This window comes from Photinus pyralis, unplaced genomic scaffold (assembly GCF_008802855.1).
Source record: "Photinus pyralis isolate 1611_PpyrPB1 unplaced genomic scaffold, Ppyr1.3 Ppyr1.4_LG4, whole genome shotgun sequence".
In the NCBI taxonomy this organism is placed as follows: domain Eukaryota; kingdom Metazoa; phylum Arthropoda; class Insecta; order Coleoptera; family Lampyridae; genus Photinus; species Photinus pyralis.
The window spans coordinates 46,455,423-46,475,060 of NW_022170511.1; the positions used below are offsets into that span (position 1 = coordinate 46,455,423).

At 36.4% G+C, this 19,638-nt stretch overlaps 3 protein-coding genes and 1 long non-coding RNA gene across 4 annotated transcripts; 2 read left to right on the forward strand and 2 right to left on the reverse strand.

The window, feature by feature from the left end:
• Nucleotides 1-94: 94 nt before the first annotated feature.
• On the forward strand, nucleotides 95-3,745 carry LOC116169478. Its single transcript, XR_004144964.1, has 3 exons — nucleotides 95-298; nucleotides 724-1,071; nucleotides 3,371-3,745. It is a non-coding gene; the product is annotated as an uncharacterized LOC116169478 (long non-coding RNA).
• Nucleotides 3,746-5,220: 1,475 nt separating this feature from the next.
• LOC116168328 (pseudouridylate synthase 7 homolog) lies at nucleotides 5,221-7,602 on the forward strand. The gene is made up of 2 exons (XM_031484098.1): nucleotides 5,221-5,358; nucleotides 5,405-7,602. The coding sequence occupies exon 2, from the start codon at nucleotides 5,407-5,409 to the stop codon at nucleotides 7,534-7,536; it is 2,130 nt and encodes a 709-aa protein (XP_031339958.1). The 5' UTR covers nucleotides 5,221-5,358; nucleotides 5,405-5,406; the 3' UTR covers nucleotides 7,537-7,602.
• On the reverse strand, nucleotides 7,527-8,158 carry LOC116168329 (probable DNA-directed RNA polymerases I and III subunit RPAC2). Its single transcript, XM_031484099.1, has 3 exons — nucleotides 8,006-8,158; nucleotides 7,856-7,956; nucleotides 7,527-7,803 (listed from the first exon to the last, which is right to left on the reverse strand). Exons 1-3 carry the CDS (start codon nucleotides 8,018-8,020, stop codon nucleotides 7,599-7,601), a joined length of 321 nt encoding a protein of 106 aa, XP_031339959.1. The 5' UTR covers nucleotides 8,021-8,158; the 3' UTR covers nucleotides 7,527-7,598.
• A 4,045-nt stretch (nucleotides 8,159-12,203) lies between these two features.
• On the reverse strand, nucleotides 12,204-18,671 carry LOC116169191 (neurobeachin-like). The gene is made up of 11 exons (XM_031485220.1): nucleotides 18,642-18,671; nucleotides 18,263-18,380; nucleotides 18,107-18,209; nucleotides 17,935-18,050; nucleotides 15,750-16,003; nucleotides 15,421-15,693; nucleotides 15,117-15,374; nucleotides 14,380-15,070; nucleotides 14,132-14,328; nucleotides 13,933-14,084; nucleotides 12,204-12,649 (listed from the first exon to the last, which is right to left on the reverse strand). The coding sequence occupies exons 1-11, from the start codon at nucleotides 18,669-18,671 to the stop codon at nucleotides 12,559-12,561; spliced, it is 2,283 nt and encodes a 760-aa protein (XP_031341080.1). The 3' UTR covers nucleotides 12,204-12,558.
• Nucleotides 18,672-19,638: the final 967 nt, after the last annotated feature.

Sequence of the window (19,638 nt, forward strand, 5' to 3'; positions counted from 1 at the left end):
ATGTGGACGACAACTTCAATGAAAACTGTTATTTTAAATTGCTAGTCTATTCTACTAATTTTCAAAGGACATCATCTCGGCTTCGAGATGGGACTTCCTTCTTAACCAAATCGAAATTTCTTCGGCCCAGAGCGTCATGGGAAGGAGCCATTAAGAAAAGCATGACAGAAAGAAACCTGTCGGGGGAGCAATGCTATAATAGAGACGAATGGATGAAAAATCTGGAAATCAATCAGCGACGACAGACGCTATAAACCGAAAATATATAAATTATTCCAAATACACCATAATGATGTAGGTAAGTGTCAATTATTCAGTAATCATTTCCCGATGATACTTGAACTGTAGGTGTTTTCAAGACTTCAAGACAATCAAAATGTGACAAGTTTTTGTACTTGTGGATATTTAAAGAGATTTTATGGGGGCTGCACATTATAAATTTAAAGTAGGGGTATCTGGGTGGGTGGGCGTGAATTCTAAAACTAAGTTAAAACTTCCTTAAACTTATCCCCAGGTATCTAAATAGACAGTGCAATTTTGGTTTTTTGGTAATCAAAATTACAATTCGTTTTGAAATAAAAATCCTCTATTGCACCAACAAAAGGAAAAAAATAAATGGTAATGTTTGTTACAAAATAAATGTGTCATTTCAAGATCGTTTGTCAAACGGCGCATGAAGACAAATCTCTTGAAGTATTCATTACACAGTTTCCTTCATTTTAGATACAACCGTGCGGAATCAATTTTAGGAACGCTTCACATTTCAATCAACGTCAGTAACTTTCACCTTAAATAAAATTAATCGAAACTTCTCTTAACATCGCTTCTTTGTTCGCACCTACACTAGCAGCGGGAAAGGTTGAGTTTTCAAAAGAAATATTTTCTTTCGAGTAACATTTTCACTGTAGAAAGGAAAGGGTAGGTACGTTTTTGACGATTTACTTTTTCAGTGCTTCATACCTTTATAAATAGGAAGCTTATGCACGCTTCATCGACCTGATGTGACACCGTCAATTTTGCAAGGAAGCACGTAAACGTATTTACCTACGGCCAACGTTTCAATTTATTGATGTAAGTAAACAATCTGTACGTGTAAATTTTAGAGTAAATGAGTATTTACCGCATTCTGATTATCTTTACCAACTAAGGGTGAATCTATACACTGTGTCCAATATAGGTGGCATTTTTTATTACCAATCCAACGATGTACGGCACAAAAAAAAGCAAAAGCATCCGCGCCCTAATCGTGGGAGAATACCTATCGGAAAAATTCCAGAAACATGCAAGATTGTGGCGTTGTACGCGGGTGCTCCATTCTGTTGAAACCTCGGTTGAAACCAACAGTTTGCAACTTCTGTTTTTTTCCTATGTCATACATTGTTGTATTCGTAATTTAAAAAATGCTACTCAATGCTGTATGTAAGTACCTTTTTTACGAGCCATGTAAAAAATCAAGTTGATGATGATTTCTTTGAAACCAAACGTTATTGTATTGAAAATCCCTCAATGGTGTCTTGTAGAGCTCAAAAAGTGCCAATGAGAAGGTGTTCAAATGACATCAGGGAGAAGATAAAAACGAATCGCCAAATTTCGGTTTTTTGGCATATCTTCGGAAGCAATGGTAATTTTCTGGTTTTCTTCAAAGTATATGATAATTCCGCATCTTTTTTGTAATTTGACTATTGTCGTATTTTCTATGGTTTCCGAGATCCCTTATGATAGACAGTCTTGTCTCTAAGACAGTGTATACATTCAGAGACTGAACTGCTTGCTCCTTATAAAAATTTTACATTTACGTCCATACAAGTATGTTCGAAAGTGCTTCTACTTTAGTAATTTTTTGTCTATTATTGGGTATTTGAATTCTCCCCGATTAAGCACCCTACTGGCATAGGGGATCACTTACATTACATAAAACTACACCTATTTAGGTAGGGTAAAATTTAGAATTTCCTTTAATTTTCACAACTTCTTGCATTTGCATAAATTAGCTACATTTCACTGGTCACTTCTTGTTTTCTCAGTTTCCTGAATTTTTAGTCACACATAATGTCTGCGTGACTCCCCAAAACCTCCTTGTATCTTCTCCAGAATTCACTGTAACTTTCTCAAATATTCTTGCATTACGTTAAATTTCCACAATTTCTAAAGATATAAGCAACAGCATTTATTTAAAGATTGATTTTTGTCTTCCGAATCTCCCTATGTGTGTCCGTGTCATATTCCATTCCCTTAACATTTCCACTTATTCTGACAAGCCCTACCCAAGTTTCCAAGAATATACTTCTATTTTCTTTCCCAAAGTTTCATGTAGTGTGAGCAATTTTATACATATCTTAAAATTTGCCTTTTAATTTTCCAAATTGTGTTATTTCCCTATTAATTTTCTCAATTGCCAAAGTAAGATTTCCTTAAAAACAGCCTCTTAATTCTTTACTTTATATGTCTCCCTTTGATTCCCGCAAAATATCTTATATTTCCTCAAGTGAATTTGATCACTATTCCCGTTTTTTTTTGTTAAAATTTGCTCTTGTTCTCATAAACTGTTTTTATATTTCCCTTAAACTTTCCCTAAACTCCTTCACATTTACCCAATTTTCCATATTAAGTGAGTTTTTACTGGCGATAGGAGAAGTTCACTAGCACTCTCACGGTATTGTGGTATATTTCTTCATAACCGATCAGCATTTACCTAACATTATCATAATAGTTGGGAAAAAATCGAATCTTCCTATACCAAGAGGTATTTCCTCGGGTATTTCATTCTGCACAGAATTGTAGTCTTGTCTAGAAAATTATCGTGAGAGGGTTAAACGCTTTAGAAAATAACGTATTACCGGCGAGTCTGGGATATGAAATACCTCGGTAAAGACTGGCTTGAAAATTCTTTCTCTATTACCCCTACGTACCCTATCAAAACCTTCAGGATCTAAATACAATCTTCGTTGCTTTTATCATGTTTTAATATAAATCCAAAATTGTAGCCGCAAGTTTTCTTCAATTTCAAATACTTAAACTGAAACAATAATTGAAGGTCATTAAGTTTTGTTCTTCAGCTACTTACACTTGTGTATTTATTGGTCAATATGCAATAATATATTCTGCGGCCCAAAACTATACCTAGTTTCAAAAATTTGAACAACTTCCTTTAATTTTTTGGTTAAAACTTGGCTTCAAATTTACACATTTCCGCAACCTTCAATTTTAAGACTTCATTAAGTTCTTAATTAAAAATTTAGAAAAAAAGAACGTGTAATTAAAGTTTTAGAGAAATCGTACAAAAATTCTCAGAGGAGAATAAAATAATCTTTTTACTTGGTTTAAGTTTAAGTGAATTATAAAAGTGAGTGAAAGAGAAGAAGTTTTTTAGTGCCAAAATTCTTCGCCGAAAAAATGTCATTGTCGACATTGTAAAACCTCCCATTGCCTTAATTGGTCTCTTTGAAGAAATTCTACGAAGAAGATATCCAGCAAAATCGAGGGAAAGCAGGGTCCAAAACCACTACCTGTAGAAATTAGAAACGAGGCGTTAAAAAGCTCTATCCTCTTGAGCTCAGCGACTTGCTGGGATTGCAACAATTGAAAGGTACCTACGTATTATATTTTTTTACTATACCTAGTATACTTAGAGAAGTTTATGATGGCGCATGAATATAACCTTATAATTATTGAATTTGTTATTTAACTATAGGGGTATTTTATTAGGAGTTAGTAGGAATTAGGTTTCCCTTTCCTGTCTATTTTTAGCGTGTTTATAATAAAATTGCTTAATTTCAATGTTTAAATAAAGCCATGTATTCATTTTGATACTCTTTTGGAATTTGTCTGCCACTTATAAATTTTTTTACTGAAGGAGTAAAGAGTTTTTGTATCAAAGAGAGGTCTACACAATAGGTAATTACATAAACTCATAAACATATTGGATTATCAGTATTTTTCCAAATTGTGATTACAAATTATTGACACTTAATGAGATATCAGTGAAATAGAACTAAATTCTTTCCTCTTTTTAACTATTTTTACCTGAGCTGGCTGGAAAGTAAAAGTACAAAAGGTGAGTTCCAAAAGTACTTCAATATAATAAGAAGAGGAAGTTACAAGAAGAATTTATACCAAGAACCTTGGAAAATCTTCAACACGATGGCAATGCAAATCTATACCCTTCCTTGGGTCAGAATTACAGAACCACCCTTTAATTTTTACCTGACTTGTACAACACTTGCATTGTTACTAAATGCTACACTCCCTAAAATCGTTCTTCTCTACACGGTTAAGTTACAACACAAAAAAGATACATGTTCATAACTCAAACCCTTAGACCAAGTTAAAGGAACAGAAGTATTCACATAGGAAGTCACCTGTATCCATCAGACAACTGATACATGATAGATCCGCCCTTTATTTATCTTATGAGGAATGAAGAATCAAACTACAGCTGCATTATCAAAGTAGTTTTAAATTAATTAAAAATGATGAGAAACATTAGACGATATATTTTATAGTTGTTGTGGTTATTATGATTTCCCGAGAAGACGAAAAATTACTGGCGATTGCTAGTGCACTTTATAACAAATTTTGTCTACTTTAATTTTTTTATAGAAGTTAATCCTTCAAAAACACATCGCCAGTTAAATTGGAAAAACTAGAAAAATCTAAGATCTTAATGACAAGATTGTTACAATGAAGGGCCTCCTTCCAAGTTCCAACCTTGTCTCCTTTTAACTCTTTGATTTGAATTCCTCTGCTTCATACGGCCTTTATAATAGCGAACAACAAATGCTATTTGGAGCAAATGGAGCCCTTCTTCTCCAAATACTTTGCCGCGCATTTTATAGGGCCAATAAGAAAATAAAATGTGGCAACTCCGTAAATATTTTCATTACGCGGCAATATTTAAAGAGCCATTAGTTCTGGATTTGCGAGGGTTCGATTGTAGAATCCTAACGTGCGAGTTCTTATAGCCTATACGCGTTTATGTTTTAAATGTTGTTCCACTATTGCTATTACTATGAATACGATTTGCTATAACTGTAAAAGAGTAAAGAATTACAAAATTCTGATGCTGTGCACGATACGTAATTCACTCTGTATAGGTACTTAAAAGTAGGTATGCAATGCATGTTATCAATTGGCAGCGTCAGTAACACACCCTTTATAGTGTAGTTCACATGCTACAAATGCAGTAGTTCAAATGTCCGAAAATAGTTAATCTGTTCCAAGGTCCTTTCGTAACCGCGTTCTAACCTCTCTTTTTCATCTCTCAAAACAACCGCACCTTCCATTCCACATCACCTTTCATTGCATTTGTGTGTTGGAGAGAATGAATATTCTGTGAATAAAATTTAAAAAATTCAACAGGTAATAGTGCTCTCTGTAATTGCCTTGTAGCTTTATACTTTTGCAGACATGTCTTTTCGTGGAAATCGACGAAACTTCCGTAACCGGCATCACTCCAGAGGCGAATCGTCACGATACAGAAACAACGCACCAAGAAATTTTCACAATCACGGTCAAAATAGGCAATTTTTTTCAAAAGAAAGCTTCACCGAGTCGGAGGTGGGTATCACCGAATACGTCGGCGATCACGAGGGTTTTTCGGGGGTGATCAAAGCGCGCTTTTCCGATTTTCACGTTAACGAAATAAGCCAGACGGGAGAAATTGCGAAATTAACCGATCTAGCGGTGCCTAAAAGTTTTGTACCTGCCGTACCGACTGATGACGAATTGGTTGAGGATACCACGCTGCTGTCGGCGGATGTGTGGGAGAAATTGAGGGAATTATCGAAATGCGAAGAGAAGAACTTCGAAATCGACTGCAATTTCAGTAAGGAGCAGCGTACGCTTATACACGAGTCGATTAGGCGAGTGTTTGGTAACAAGATCGTTACGAACACCAAGGAAGTAAATGACAAAAAGATAATTAGTTTTACAAAGAATAAGGGGAATGCGGCTGATAATCGTTTCGTTTGGCCCAAGGATTTAGGTGAATACGTCCACTTTATTGTTTACAAGGAGTCTGTCGACACTGTAGAGGCCACATTTAAAATTAGCGACTGTTTGAAGATGAAGTCTTCGTTGTTTACGTATGCGGGTGTGAAGGATAAGCGCGCAAAGACTAGCCAGTGGTTTTCTGTGCGGAAAGTGGATCCACGTAAACTTATCCAGCGCACAAAGTGTTTGCGTTACATTCACATCGGTAATATCTCATTTAGGGATGAACCATTAAAATTAGGTCACTTATCTGGAAACCAGTTTCGTATAGCACTCAGAAATGTCACTGCTGAAGATGCATTAATTGATATAGCGCTGCAGTCTTTGAAAGTAAATGGTTTCATCAATTATTACGGCCTGCAAAGATTTGGTGCTGACAAGGAGGTTCCAACCTACAAAATAGGAGTTTCACTTCTAAAGGGAAATTGGAAGGAAGCCTGCGATATTATTCTCACGCCAAAAGCATCCGAGGATCCAACTTCAGAAATAGCAGAGGCTAAACGAGCGTACAAGGAGACTAACGACAGTAATATCGCCAGTCAGAAGTTCTCCAGATTTTATAATAAGTGCGTAGAATCAAAGCTTCTTTTGGGGTTTACAAAGAATCACGAAAACGACTACGTTAATGCCTTGGATAATATCCCTAGAACTATGCGGTTACTCTATCTTCATTCTTTCCAAAGTTTGGTCTGGAACAAAATTGTTTCCAAGCGTATTAAGAAGTTCGGCTTGAAACCTATTGTTGGCGACCTCATTTTACTATCTGAAGCAGAGTTGCCCCCTGCTGAAGTGGACGAATTGGATCGCCCTACCGAAGAAGAGCCTGAAGCTGAGAATACCTCGCCAACACGACTGGAAGTGAAAATATTAACTGAGAACGATCTAAGTACTTATACCATTCACGATGTGGTCTTACCTCTTCCTGGCTATGACATCACTTACCCGGAGAACGAAGTGAAGGATTGGTACAAGGAAATTTTAGAAGAGCATGGGTTAACTTTGGAGTTATCGAAACAGAAAGTGAAAACCTACAATCTTAGTGGCACCTACCGTAAAATACTGGCCCAAGTAAAAAACTTAAGTTGGAAAACAAAGAAATACAATCATCCGAATGATGTACTAATCAGATCTGACTATGAAGAATTAAATGGTGAAGCCGAACCTCAAGAGCACCCAACCGGTCAGTATAAAGGGTTGTGTCTAGACTTCTGCTTGGATTCTTCGTGCTATGCTACAATGGTACTCAGAGAAATTCTAAAAATTGACACTTCCACCTCTACACAATCAAAACTAAACGATTATCACTCTGAACTGAGCTCTGAACCAACAACAACTAAAGATCCGAACGAAGAATCATTTGCTGCACCTGACAGTCTTTTATCTGACCCTGCAAAATATGAGTTGTTCAAGCAACAGATATTTGCCAACCCGTCATCAGATGAGCTTAAGCGCAAACAACCAGAAACCATCGACTCACCTCCAGATAAACGGCAAAAAACCGAGCAAGAGGACCCAACAATAAAAATACAACCATCACTAGTTTAACTTGTTATTTCGAAATGACGTTGTTATATATTTATACTACTCCCATAAATGAGACTGAGTCGTCAATTGTCAGTGTTTAATTGTTTTGCTTTAAAAGATATCAATTCATCATTAAACTTTTCTATGGTATAATCACACATTTTAACTAAATCTGTAAGCCCACGTCGCAGCGCGTCTATCGCGCGACCTTTGCGCATTTGTATCCGGAAATGCATCTTCGACTCGGCGGGGTGAGGAACCGTGTAGCCGCAAAACTCGACGTCGTTGCTGCAAATTTCAAGGATTAGAACTCTGGGAAGTCCGCGTGTAATGAACTTACTAGTTCGAAATTACGCAACGCAGAACGTTTCCTAGTGTATGGCCTTCATCGTGGAACACAAAAGTTTTGGATTTCTCCTCGGAGGGGTCGTTTCCCGCTAGCTGTGTCAAAGTAAATCAGCAGGTCATGGAAGATAGCAAATTTACTTACCTGGGCGATAGGCATTGCAGAATGGGAAGCAATTTTTATTCTAAAACAGAAACGTTTAGCTAGGTTAAAAAAAGAGAGGTTATGTCCTCAGGAAAGAAAGTGTCTATTGTGTCGACACAATCACTCGGAGAATCCCGTTATAAATACAGGGTGGCCAAGTACAGCGTTTATTTTTTGTGTGAAATCGACCGGGAAGGGCCAATAGATTAAAACTATGAAATTCGACGAATTTATTGTTATTTTATTGCCCAATTGAGGGGTAAAAATGTACCTACAAAAAGGATATTTTTCCGATTAAATGTATTAAATTGTGTATTGAATAAGACCATACGAATATTTTTTTTGACAATCCGTTCCCATACAAGAGGCCTATGCAAATTTTAAAGGAGAAAGTGTCAGAAATGCTTGGAAATGACGTAATTTTTCGAAAGATGATAGTTTTTTTTTGCGCTAATTGCAGTATTTTCACGATTTCCAAAAAAAATGTTTGTAGTAGTTTCTTTACAATAGATGGCGCTGCGTATACATTATAAGATCATTTATTTTGCAATAAATAAAACACCTTATTTTGTTTAATTATTAATCATGAAGACATGAAAGAAATTCCAATATATTATTGCGTATATCATAAGCTACAAATAACAGTGTGTCCAACTCCCATTGTCCATGAGAGATAATTCAAAAAAGATTTCAAAAACTTTCAAAAGTAAAATCCTTTTTGAATTTTTCAAAAAAATTAAAAAATTCCGAGAAACTTTTTTGATCAAACAGTTTTTTGAATAATTCAAAAAAGATTTTAAAAATTCTCGATTTCACAAAAGGTTGTTTAAAATCCGTTTAGATTAAAAAAAAAATTTCAAGAAACTTTTTTGAATTAAACAGTTTGTTTTAATACTTCAAAAACTTTTGATTGAGAATTCTGATCGAAAAAGTACGAATTGTTTTAGGGATTCTACGCACCAAAATGAATAAGAAAAAGTGTTTTCCCGAGAAATTTTGGTGCAGTCGATTTTTGGTAAAAGAGGAAGGTTGTAAGGCCGATTCTCACTTTCGTGCAAAGAACCTGCACGGCACATACTCGGCACGGGCAAAGTTTTGTACACTGCCTTTTTTTTCGGGCCTCAAAAAAAATTGTCTCAGATCGCCCCGGAAAAAAATTTTTCTTATAGAACGTGGCCTGTAGAATCCATAATTTCAAACAGTTCCAAGATTGGGCTACTAGTTCAAAAGTTACAGCCCTTTGAATTTTTTTTCGAAATTGGTTTCAAGTCTATAACTTTTGATTGAGAAGTCTGATCGAAAAAGGACGAATTGTTTTGGATTCTACACACCAAAATTAATAAGAAAAAGTGTTTTCCCGAGAAATTTTGGTGCAGTCGATTTTTGGTAAAAAAGGAAGGTTGTACACTGCCTTTTTATCCGGGCCTCAACAAAAATTGTCTCAGATTGCCCCGGAAAAAAATTTTTCTTATAGAACGTGGCCTGTAGAATCCATAATTTCAAACAGTTGCAAGATTGGGCTACTAGTTCAAAAGTTACAGCCCTTTGAATTTTCTTTCGAAATTGGTTTCTAGTCAACTTTTGATTGAGAAGTCTGATCGAAAAAGTACGAATTGTTTTGGATTCTACACACCAAAATTAATAAGAAAAAGTGTTTTCCCGAGAAATTTTGGTGCAGTCGATTTTTGGTAAAAAAGGAAGGTTGTACACTGCCTTTTTTTTCGGGCGTCAAAAAAAATTGTCTCAGATCGCCCCGGAAAAAAATTTTTCTTATAGAACGTGGCCTGTAGAATCCATAATTTCAAACAGTTCCAAGATTGGGCTACTAGTTCAAAAGTTACAGCCCTTTGAATTTTCTTTCGAAATTGGTTTCTAGTCTATAACTTTTGATTGAGAAGTCTGATCGAAAAAGTACGAATTGTTTTGGATTCTACGCACCAAAATTAATAAGAAAAAGTGTTTTCCCGAGAAATTTTGGTGCAGTCGATTTTTGGTAAAAAAGGAAGGTTATAATACACTGCCTTTTTGTGAGGCCCTCAAAAAAAAATTGTCTCAGATCGACCCAGAAAAAATTTTTTCTCATAGAATGTGGCCTGTAGAATCCATAATTTCAAACAGTTCCAAGATTGGGCTACTAGTTCAAAAGTTACAGCCCTTTGAATTTCCTTTCGAAATTGGTTTCTAGTCTATAACTTTTGATTGAGAAGTCTGATCGAAAAAGTACGAATTGTTTTGGATTCTACGCACCAAAATTAATAAGAACAAGTGTTTTCCCGAGAAATTTTGGTGCAGTCGATTTTTGGTAAAAAAGGAAGGTTGTACACTGCCTTTTTAACCGCCGGCCGATAGGAAAAACCAGTTGCTGAACATAATTGTGAAATTTCTAATTGTTCCCGTTCCCTTGTATTATTTTTGTTGCACCCGACAGCCCTCGGCAGGGGGAAGCAAGGAAAAATTAATATTTTAGGATTTCAGCTCTGTTAATTATAGGTATTAGCTCATTTCAGTTTCCCTACGTTAATTTAAATCAAGGATAGGAACCGAGAAGGTCGCTCGTATTCAGGTAGGTGCTCCCAGGATTCTTGATTGCGATCGGTGTTAATTTAACTATATATATCACCGCTTTGCGGAATTTCACCCCGGCTATTTAGTTGACTAATTGTGTTGCAACAAACCTCGTCTGATTAGATCGCGGCTGGAAATTCCGATGTTCCCATTTCCTATTTTGGGATTTGCATATAAGGTCGCATGATTTAGGGAATCTTTCTTCGTTTTGGCTTTCGTGTCAAGTCTAAGTGTTTAATTTTGCATATTACTGCATCGTTTAATTTCGAGGTAAGCGCTTGATATCATTTTGTTAATTACGAAGGGACGTTACTTACCTTTTTTTTTGTTTCCCGTTAGTTAAGTTGTGCTTCCGTTCCTGCTTTGAAAAGCCGCTACCACGCCAGTCACCGACCGCCCGTTCGCTGTAATCGCAATTTCCTCCGTCTGATTACCACAGGCTTCCGAAACGGTACCGAAACCGCCGACCTGGTCCAGAAGCAGGGTTTCTGAATCTTCTTAATGGTGGCGCTCGAGTTACCGCAACGTCCCGCCGACTTTCACTGTGGCCAGCGTTTATTTTGTAAATTCAAACTTAAATATAATTGTATTTTCTTGCTTCTTAATTAAATTTTTTGTTCAATTATAGCGTTTAATTTCAAACATCCGATTGTGCGCGGACCTCTGAGCAAAGCTCGTCTTACTAGTAGGTACGGTACTACCTATAACTGTTGATATAGTAGTCCAATGTTGCCAATTGTTGTCATAATGACTTTTACAGGCCAGAATCTGGAGGTAACAAAAGGTAACAGTCGATCTGACATTTGCTGACATCCTAAATCAAATGGAAAAGTCGTTTTTCCGTGAATTTCATAGCAATATTTGACTGAGATAATAATAATAATAATAAATAGTCTTTGTTATACTATTAAATACATTATACAATGGGAAGAAAAAATAAGGAGAGTTAAGGACGGCCGAGATTCAGTTGCACGAAGTAACTTCCCTGGAGCTGCTGAAAAAAAAAACAAAAAATAAAAAAGGATCAGATAAACCTGCAAAAAAAGCAAAGGCGGTTGCCTCTAACATTTGAGTGAATGAGAGTTGTCGTAGATCGATCAGATTATCGTAACCTGTAGAAAAAATAACATTCTCCAATCAATTTTGAACTGTAGGTCTGATCACTCTGTCTGGAAAGGGAATAGGCAACACTGGAAAGAGCTTTGTAAAGAACTCTGGAACGGGACAATATCAAAAGGAAAAACTAGAACAAAACACATATATTTATACTGTATACAAATCACGTATGTATGTATTATTGCTAACATCAAACATACATTGCAATATCTCTTACAATTAAGTACAACTTTTTTTCTCATATAATAAAATAATGGAATAATAACCATTTCAACATACCATGAATTAAATAGCATTCATTAAAAAAGAAGAACTATAGTTATGTACAATAAATTTGATTCATCTGGACAGATTTGCAATTTATAATACATGCTGGAGGGAATAACTCTTAAGTACAAGGTATTTAAAAAATGTGTAATTTACGTAGTCTAAGAGTCACTCATACAATTAAATACCCTGCAGTTAAATTAATTTTCGTCATTTTCTGACTTCACAATACGCTGGCTCAACTATTTTCTTTTTTTTTACTTGTGCAAGCTGCAAGCAAATGCTACATGTCGTGCTCACGATAAGCCAGCTTCTTTAAAGATTGACTCGAATTTTTTACCCTTAACGCTAAAATACAACATATCAAATGCATACTACACCGTAAGTAAATACGTTACTTAAAGCATAACTATTAAGACCTATTACTATGATTGAACTTGTAACAACCAAAAGAGGATCTATATAACTATTTTAGTTACTTTTGTTAATATTAAAATATTGCACAAAATTAAGTCAAAGTGCTAAAAATATTAAATATACTACAACAATTGAATGGAATAATAATTATGAGAATTATTAAAAACCGTGTAAGTACTTTCTTATAGTCAATAACGCTGTTGGAATTCGTGGTGCCACCGATTAAAATCAATGTGAAATACCACTATAGAGCCTAACGCTAGACCAGCTAGCAGAAACCTATGGACAAAAACATTAAATTAGTTAGTTAGTCCAGTAGGGAAGTAAAATATCTTGCATACAGTAATTCCCTTGTTAACCTGATCAGGTTTTTTTATAACACAATCCATTACGACACACACAATTAGTTAAAAAAATAGAAATGATCACACTGATCACTGATCCATTTTATCAACTGCCAACGAATTTTAAATGTTTCTAAATGACAGATGCGTTTTAGCCCACAATACGAAGTAAAGCTTTAACAATTATTTATAAGAATATTAAGATCATCGAAATTTTGGAATATCTGTGATATTTGCTCCCGATTGGTTTGTCAAGCCTGCTTTCGTGAGAGCGAACTGACGATCGATATAATTACGATCGAACTTCTCAGGTAAATTCATTTCATCGTTTAATTAATTTAATTAATCTTACGTCCAGTCCCTTTGGTTGATGTTACAGAATGGTTAACTACGTAGTTCCCGATCCTCGCGCTACAACGCAGACGCACTTAGACATGTGAAAAAGTGAAAAGTAAATAAGAATTTCTTGAATTGATTTAATAATTGAATATTTGATTTCATCAATATCTTGTATGGGAATGTTGAAATGACTGGTCCAAGAACGACCAATAATAAAGAAGGAAACCTGTCGGGACTACTCCAATTGGTTCTCTCTGCGCATGATCGAAATAGATAAGTTATTTTGCAATTTTATGTTTGGAAAATTCAGGGCCGTTTGTACAAACATATTTGATTCGGGATTAATCCTGATCCTGGTGTTAAGAAACGTGATTGGTTAAGAACTTTGCCATTATCCAATCGGGGTGTAGACACACCCACTATGTAGCCAATCAAATGTACACCCTGATCAAATGTAATCCTGTAGGTTAATACCAGATTATTTTTATGTGCCACTGGACCTTAGTCTTTTGAAATCTCTTGTGCCTAAATAAACCTCAAGCTGAAATTTATTTTTATCTTTATGGTTAGGGTATACTTATCAAGATCAAACTTTCGAGGATAATGATTCACTTTCAATGGATTCAACTGCTTTCTTTTCAGCCATTGATCTTTTTGGACATTTTCTTGACATACCCATGATTATTGCAATAAGTATTTACACTTTAATTTTGAAGCTATTCTACATTGTTATGTAGAGTGAGTGAGAATTTTTGGCACCATTCAGACAGTCTTTCTATCCAACCTGTGTTTAATTTAAACGCGATTTAGAGACTAAATGACTCTTATTCATGAACATCTTAGAAATATTCGTACTACGAATTATTATTAGGTACTTACTTTTGATCATGTGACAACGCAAGGGACCTAACGCTACTATCACACGCTGGAAAGGCATATAACAAAGCCAAGTTAAACGTTCTCCAAACCTCTACTATGCCCTTATCTCCACCTGTCATTAAATATTCTCCATCTCGGCTTAATAATAGGCACTAGAAGCACAACGTTTAAACGAAACCCATTAAAATAACAATCTTACCTGTAGATTATCATTGTGCGACTCGTGTCGCAATCGCTTTCCATTTATAGTGAAGGCGGCTATGTGTCCTTTTTCGTAATTAACAACTATAACGCCTTCACGCGACATAGCTATATTTTCTGGAGAAATAAAATTCGTAGGAGGATCTAGAGACCGCAGTAGATCGCCGAAGGTTGTATGAACCAAAACAGGTCCACCTGCAATTTTGACAGCTGTAACACAGACACTTGCACAACCTGAAAACTTACTATATGATCCTGAAACGACAAGCCCGAGTTCTGCGGATATTACGACACTGCTCACCGGTTGCTCGTGCCCAGTCAGCGTCGCCCTGGGAGTCGGCACTTCGCCTTCTCCAACAATAGTCTGCGTCCTCGCGTTCCAATGCCACAGCAGCACGGTGCAGTCGGCCGATCCAGACGCGATATAGCAATCTGAAGTAATGTTACACTCGGATCGCGATAGACACGTGACGACGCCGTAATGACCGAAAATAATTTGAACAATTTTGGCCGTCTCCGTTGAGAATACCCGAAAGCTGTTGTCCCAGAATCCGCAAGCTAGCAAAAATCGACTGTCGACGGTTGTAACGAAGCAGTTTGAGCGTATTTTTAAATTTTGACTGAAGTTGTCGCCTAAGTGTCGTCTAAGCATCGGATTTGTACTGTTATTCGTTTGCGAAAGTACGGGATCCATTGACAGAGGTAAGTTTGCCGACTGATTCTGCGGTGTATCCGCGAAACTCGGGGATTGTGCAACCGCGGCATAGCTGGAGTTCCACCGATTTACAGCGAACTGCTGGTGCATTGTGACTGTAACTACGGAAGGCAAAGGCAACTGCGTATACGTATTTGCGGAAATGTGCACGATCGGCGAGTTGGAAAGGAACTTCATCGTCATACATACATCATCCGGTATGCTCGAGAACATCATTGGTGACTGAAAATGTTTACAGTTAAACATGAAAAGGTTTAGATTGGAATACCAAGTGCATGGCTGAACTCCTCGGTGGATGCGGCTCCATCAGTAGTTGCGAGGGCGTTTGCCCAAAGTTTCTTACTTGGTTTTCAATCGCCTCCTTCATCACGCTGTCGTGGATGGAATCCATATCCACACTACCTTCATAGGTAAGGTAATAAAACACATTCGTGGCCCTAATCGCCTCGGGTCCTTTCTGTTTGTAACCAAATATTAAGTCAATCCATTGGTGTAGTTGACAGGATACGAATTCGGATTCGAGCGCCTACAAACAACTTTATAACTGTGATCATCCATAACTTGTGAATTACCATTCTGTTGATGCGCACAAACTCTTCTGGGGTACCCGCCCAAGGTGGAAGCTCGACGTCCCCCACCGTGTTACCATCTTCCTGCACTCCCAGCCTGTAACGATTCGAATTTACGAACATTTCGGGTAAAAAGAAGAATTCCGGGATTAATTCTTTAACATCAGACGTGTCGCGCTGACAGTTTTTCCACGAAAGCGCAATGGACGAAAACAGCCTGTTGGGGTGATCAAATTTTCCACCTTGAAGCGCCAAGAACATGGTGGTCAAAGGCTCCTGAAACGTACAATTTTTTTACTCACGACTACAACTGGACGAAACTGGTTACGTACGACGCGTATCAGCCAATTAAGAACAAACGCTGCGGTCGAGTAGTGCGTTCCATAGTGGAATGGCGGTATACTTTCGTGCTCCCAACTGGAGTATCTCTCCTCGAAATACGCTCGCCGGTTCGGATTTAATGCGCCGATTGGTTTGGATAGATCTCGGTAGTTATTAGGTTGGCTTAGATCAAGTTCTTTGCTTTCATAGTTCGTAAGAACCCAAGGAAATACTGGATATTGATTTAAATCGTTGTAGGTACGACCTAGAAGCAAAGACGGTAACATAAGGGCGACATTATGGTACATTCGGTCGGGAACTAAACATTATAGAATATCTATAGGATTTTTCGAGAACATTTTGAACCTAATGATCAGAATAAGAATCGCCTTATGACAAGACTGTTTCAGTAATCGGCGCGATGTTGAGGTGTCTTAAATACACTCGTACCCGGGAATAAGAAAGTACTCCATAAATATTCCTAGACTCGATGAAGTAGGCAGTAAGTTCGTCTGGGTGAAGAATAAAATGCGAAAATTCTTGAGTAATAACTTTGGGCTGAATAGCCAAAATTTGCAGGACCAGAATTTTCTGAGTAGTAACATAAGGAAATTCTGAGAATTTGATGAAATAAAAAAAAATGTTTGAAAGATGAGAAATGTCTGTAGGAGAGAATAAAGAAAATTTGCTGGCATAAGAGAACAATTTTGGGAGATTAAGGAATTTTTAGAAACCATAGAGAAATTTTGAAGGAATAACAGAAAATTGTTGGGAATGATGAGAAAATTCTTGGGCAATAACAAGGGTAAAATGTTAAAAGAAGACAATTTTGAAAGTATAAGGAAGAAATATAGCTTCGAAATTTTTGATTTTGATAGAATAAGACAACATTGTTTAAGAGAGAGAGGGGAAAAATTCTTGGGAAATAAAGAGGAAACATTGGAAAAAATTTTTAAAAAATTGCAAAAATAAAGGCACAATTTTGAGAGTATATGGAATGCTCCGGACATAGGACCTTCTGCAAATTTTTATAGAATAAGAGAGGAAAAAGTTCTTTAACAATAAAAGCGAAATTTTAGGATAATAAAGAAAAGTTGTTTGATAGTTTGGGAAATACGAATGATTCTCTGGAATTGATGGAATAGGAAAAAATTATTAGGGTGGATAAAAATTGCAGGAATAAGGGGGCAATTTTCAAAGTATACGGAATTCCCAAGCAATTTTGATGGAATAAGGGACTATGTTAAGGGGGGAAGAGAAAATTCTTGGGCAATAAAGAGGAAACTTAAAGAAAAGTAAAAAAAATTGTCAAGTCAAACGTCCATATATCGATTAGAAGTGGATGCTACTCTATTAAGTTGGGAAAATTGATAGGGTTGCTGTCCGAACACTCAGAGCAGTGGTCTGTTTTGATAATTATAATTTAAATGTCGACAATTAAGTTAAATTCCGTCTGGTATTGTAATTAAATATCAACATTCTGGGGGTGCCAATAAATACTCTGAGCAATGAAGAATTCTTTTACCAACGGAGACGAAATAAAATCGGGAAATAATTTTAAGCTGCACTACATCAAAAGGGGGTAACTCTAATCCCCAGACTGGTACGGCTTAGACTGAATGAGATGGCGCCTAATTCGCAGTGACAAGCACCATCCGCCTCTGTTCATGATGCGTCGCGACGTTCGCTTACAAATAACAAATGTGTACATTTGGAAGCGGTGGCGGCGTCTCAATTTTAAAAACGCACGATAAACTGATTTACTCTAGCGCCCTCAACAAATTAATTTCGACGAGATGTCTTTAAATAGAAGGTGATTAAAACGTAACAGTTTCATTAGCTCCACTTCTGCGTGCTTAATTGTAGTTTATATATAGGCTTCTACCGGTCGCCGAAGCACGTGATGTATGTGTTTTTAATTTAGTTCAGCCTTTCTGACAACTGCTAATTTTGCATGAGACATTTTCTTCAGTGTTACAAAAACTGTTTAAGTTCACGCTCTGTCAACATGTGGAATTATTTCCTGCATACTGAGAATTTAATTTCAATTTCTTATAATTGAAGTGGACGTGATTTATTTTTGTAATGCTAGATGAAAATTTTCACTTTTGACTTTTGATTTACATTCTAAAAAAAAGAGTGTCGACGACCTACAGTTTAATTTTAAAGTTCCACCTTCACTTTGACATTACTTACCCGCAATGGTATTCAAAAACATCAAGTACTCAAAATTGGAAATTTCTCTTCGTTGCCATTTTTGGGTCATGTTGGAGTTCCTCATGAGCTGCCTGGGCGACATCATGCTCGCTCTCCTGCAAGAATTGTTTAATTACATACAGGCTCGCGCGCTAGACAATAGTAAACGCACCTCGTTTGTGGAATTCCATACTTAATTCCGACGCCGACTCTTGGCAGAGCTTTAATAACCTTTTTAACGGTCGCCTGATCAGGGAAGGCAAATAAAATTGATGCTGAAATGGTTATTTGATATGATTGATTATTACTAAAGAATGAGTAGACTTACTTCGACTTGCAAGAAAAATTTCAATCGCGACATTTTGCAGAAGATATCTTCTCGAAAATATTGCTCTAATTTCAGAAAAGTACCATTTGCCGTGAAGATGGTCGCAGTATTTAAGAACCTGTAACAAAATTATGTTGTTAAATAAAGTTCAAAGCTATTGAAAATTAAAACTCGACTGGGTGAAGCTTTTGAATTGAAACTAATTAGCCAATCCTATATATACCTACACTAATCTAATTCTTGTTAAAAATTATTGTCACAAATGAAATAATATAGGTATTTGTTATGAAATTTAAGTTTCGATTTGCAGCCGATCATCTGGAAATCATACGTTCTTCTTTCATTACTAGCAATATTTGAATTGCCAGAGTGCAACTACACTCTCTGGCAGCTCTCTGTAAGGCGGCATCTCTGAAAATTACAAGACGATAAAGGGATATTTTAACCATCGAGTGAAAGAAAACTTTCACGAGATGGTTTGTTTCCCTTTATTGTCGTGTATAATAAGAAACTTTATTTTATAACAGAAGCCATATAAATCATTGTAAAGCGAGCCGTCAAAAATAGCAAGCTTAGGGTCTGCCGTCGTGATCGTTTCCATCCCGTAGAAAAGCGAAATTGCGATAGACAAAACTGTCAATTTCATATTCATTTTGTGCCGATACAGTGATGGGCAAATCAGTGAAAAGGTTTCTAGTTTGGATTAACATTCAAGAACGACCCATTAAAATTGAGTTTATGCCAATGTTAGTTTCTTTTGCCAATCCAAATCTGTACTGAGCAGGAGAACTAACAACCGACACCTGCATTTCAACGTTAATCATCAAACACGTCCATGTCCAAGAGCTGTTGTCGGAGATTATTTCATATCGTAGGGTTTAAGAATTCATCCACGAAGTCACCTGTTAACTACCCCAGAGTATTGAATCAACCGATCACTACTAAGATTTCCATGTTTCCACACCAAAAAGTTTTTGAAAATTATGTAAAATGATTGTTTTTCTATTTGTATTCTTATCGAAAAAAACCTTCATTTGTGACCAGTATTTTCAATAATAATAATAATAATAATCGAGCTTGCGGAATCAAAATCGAATTCCAGTTATATTTCAGTATAAGGGAACCAAATTCAGAGGTCATTCATATGTTAATGGTTCCCCGTAAAACGAATTTAGGTTGCATTTGAAGTATAAATCGTTGACGTTTCAATTTTAAAATATTGATCTATTTAATCTTATTAAAAGAGATGGCCGCCTCCACTTAGTAGAAGATAACCATTCAAATGTAAACCAGGTAGAATTTTAGTATTTAGAACATTCTATTGAAAAACAATAAAGAGATGCGCCCTTCGACGTTTTTTATATTTTCCGTGTTTC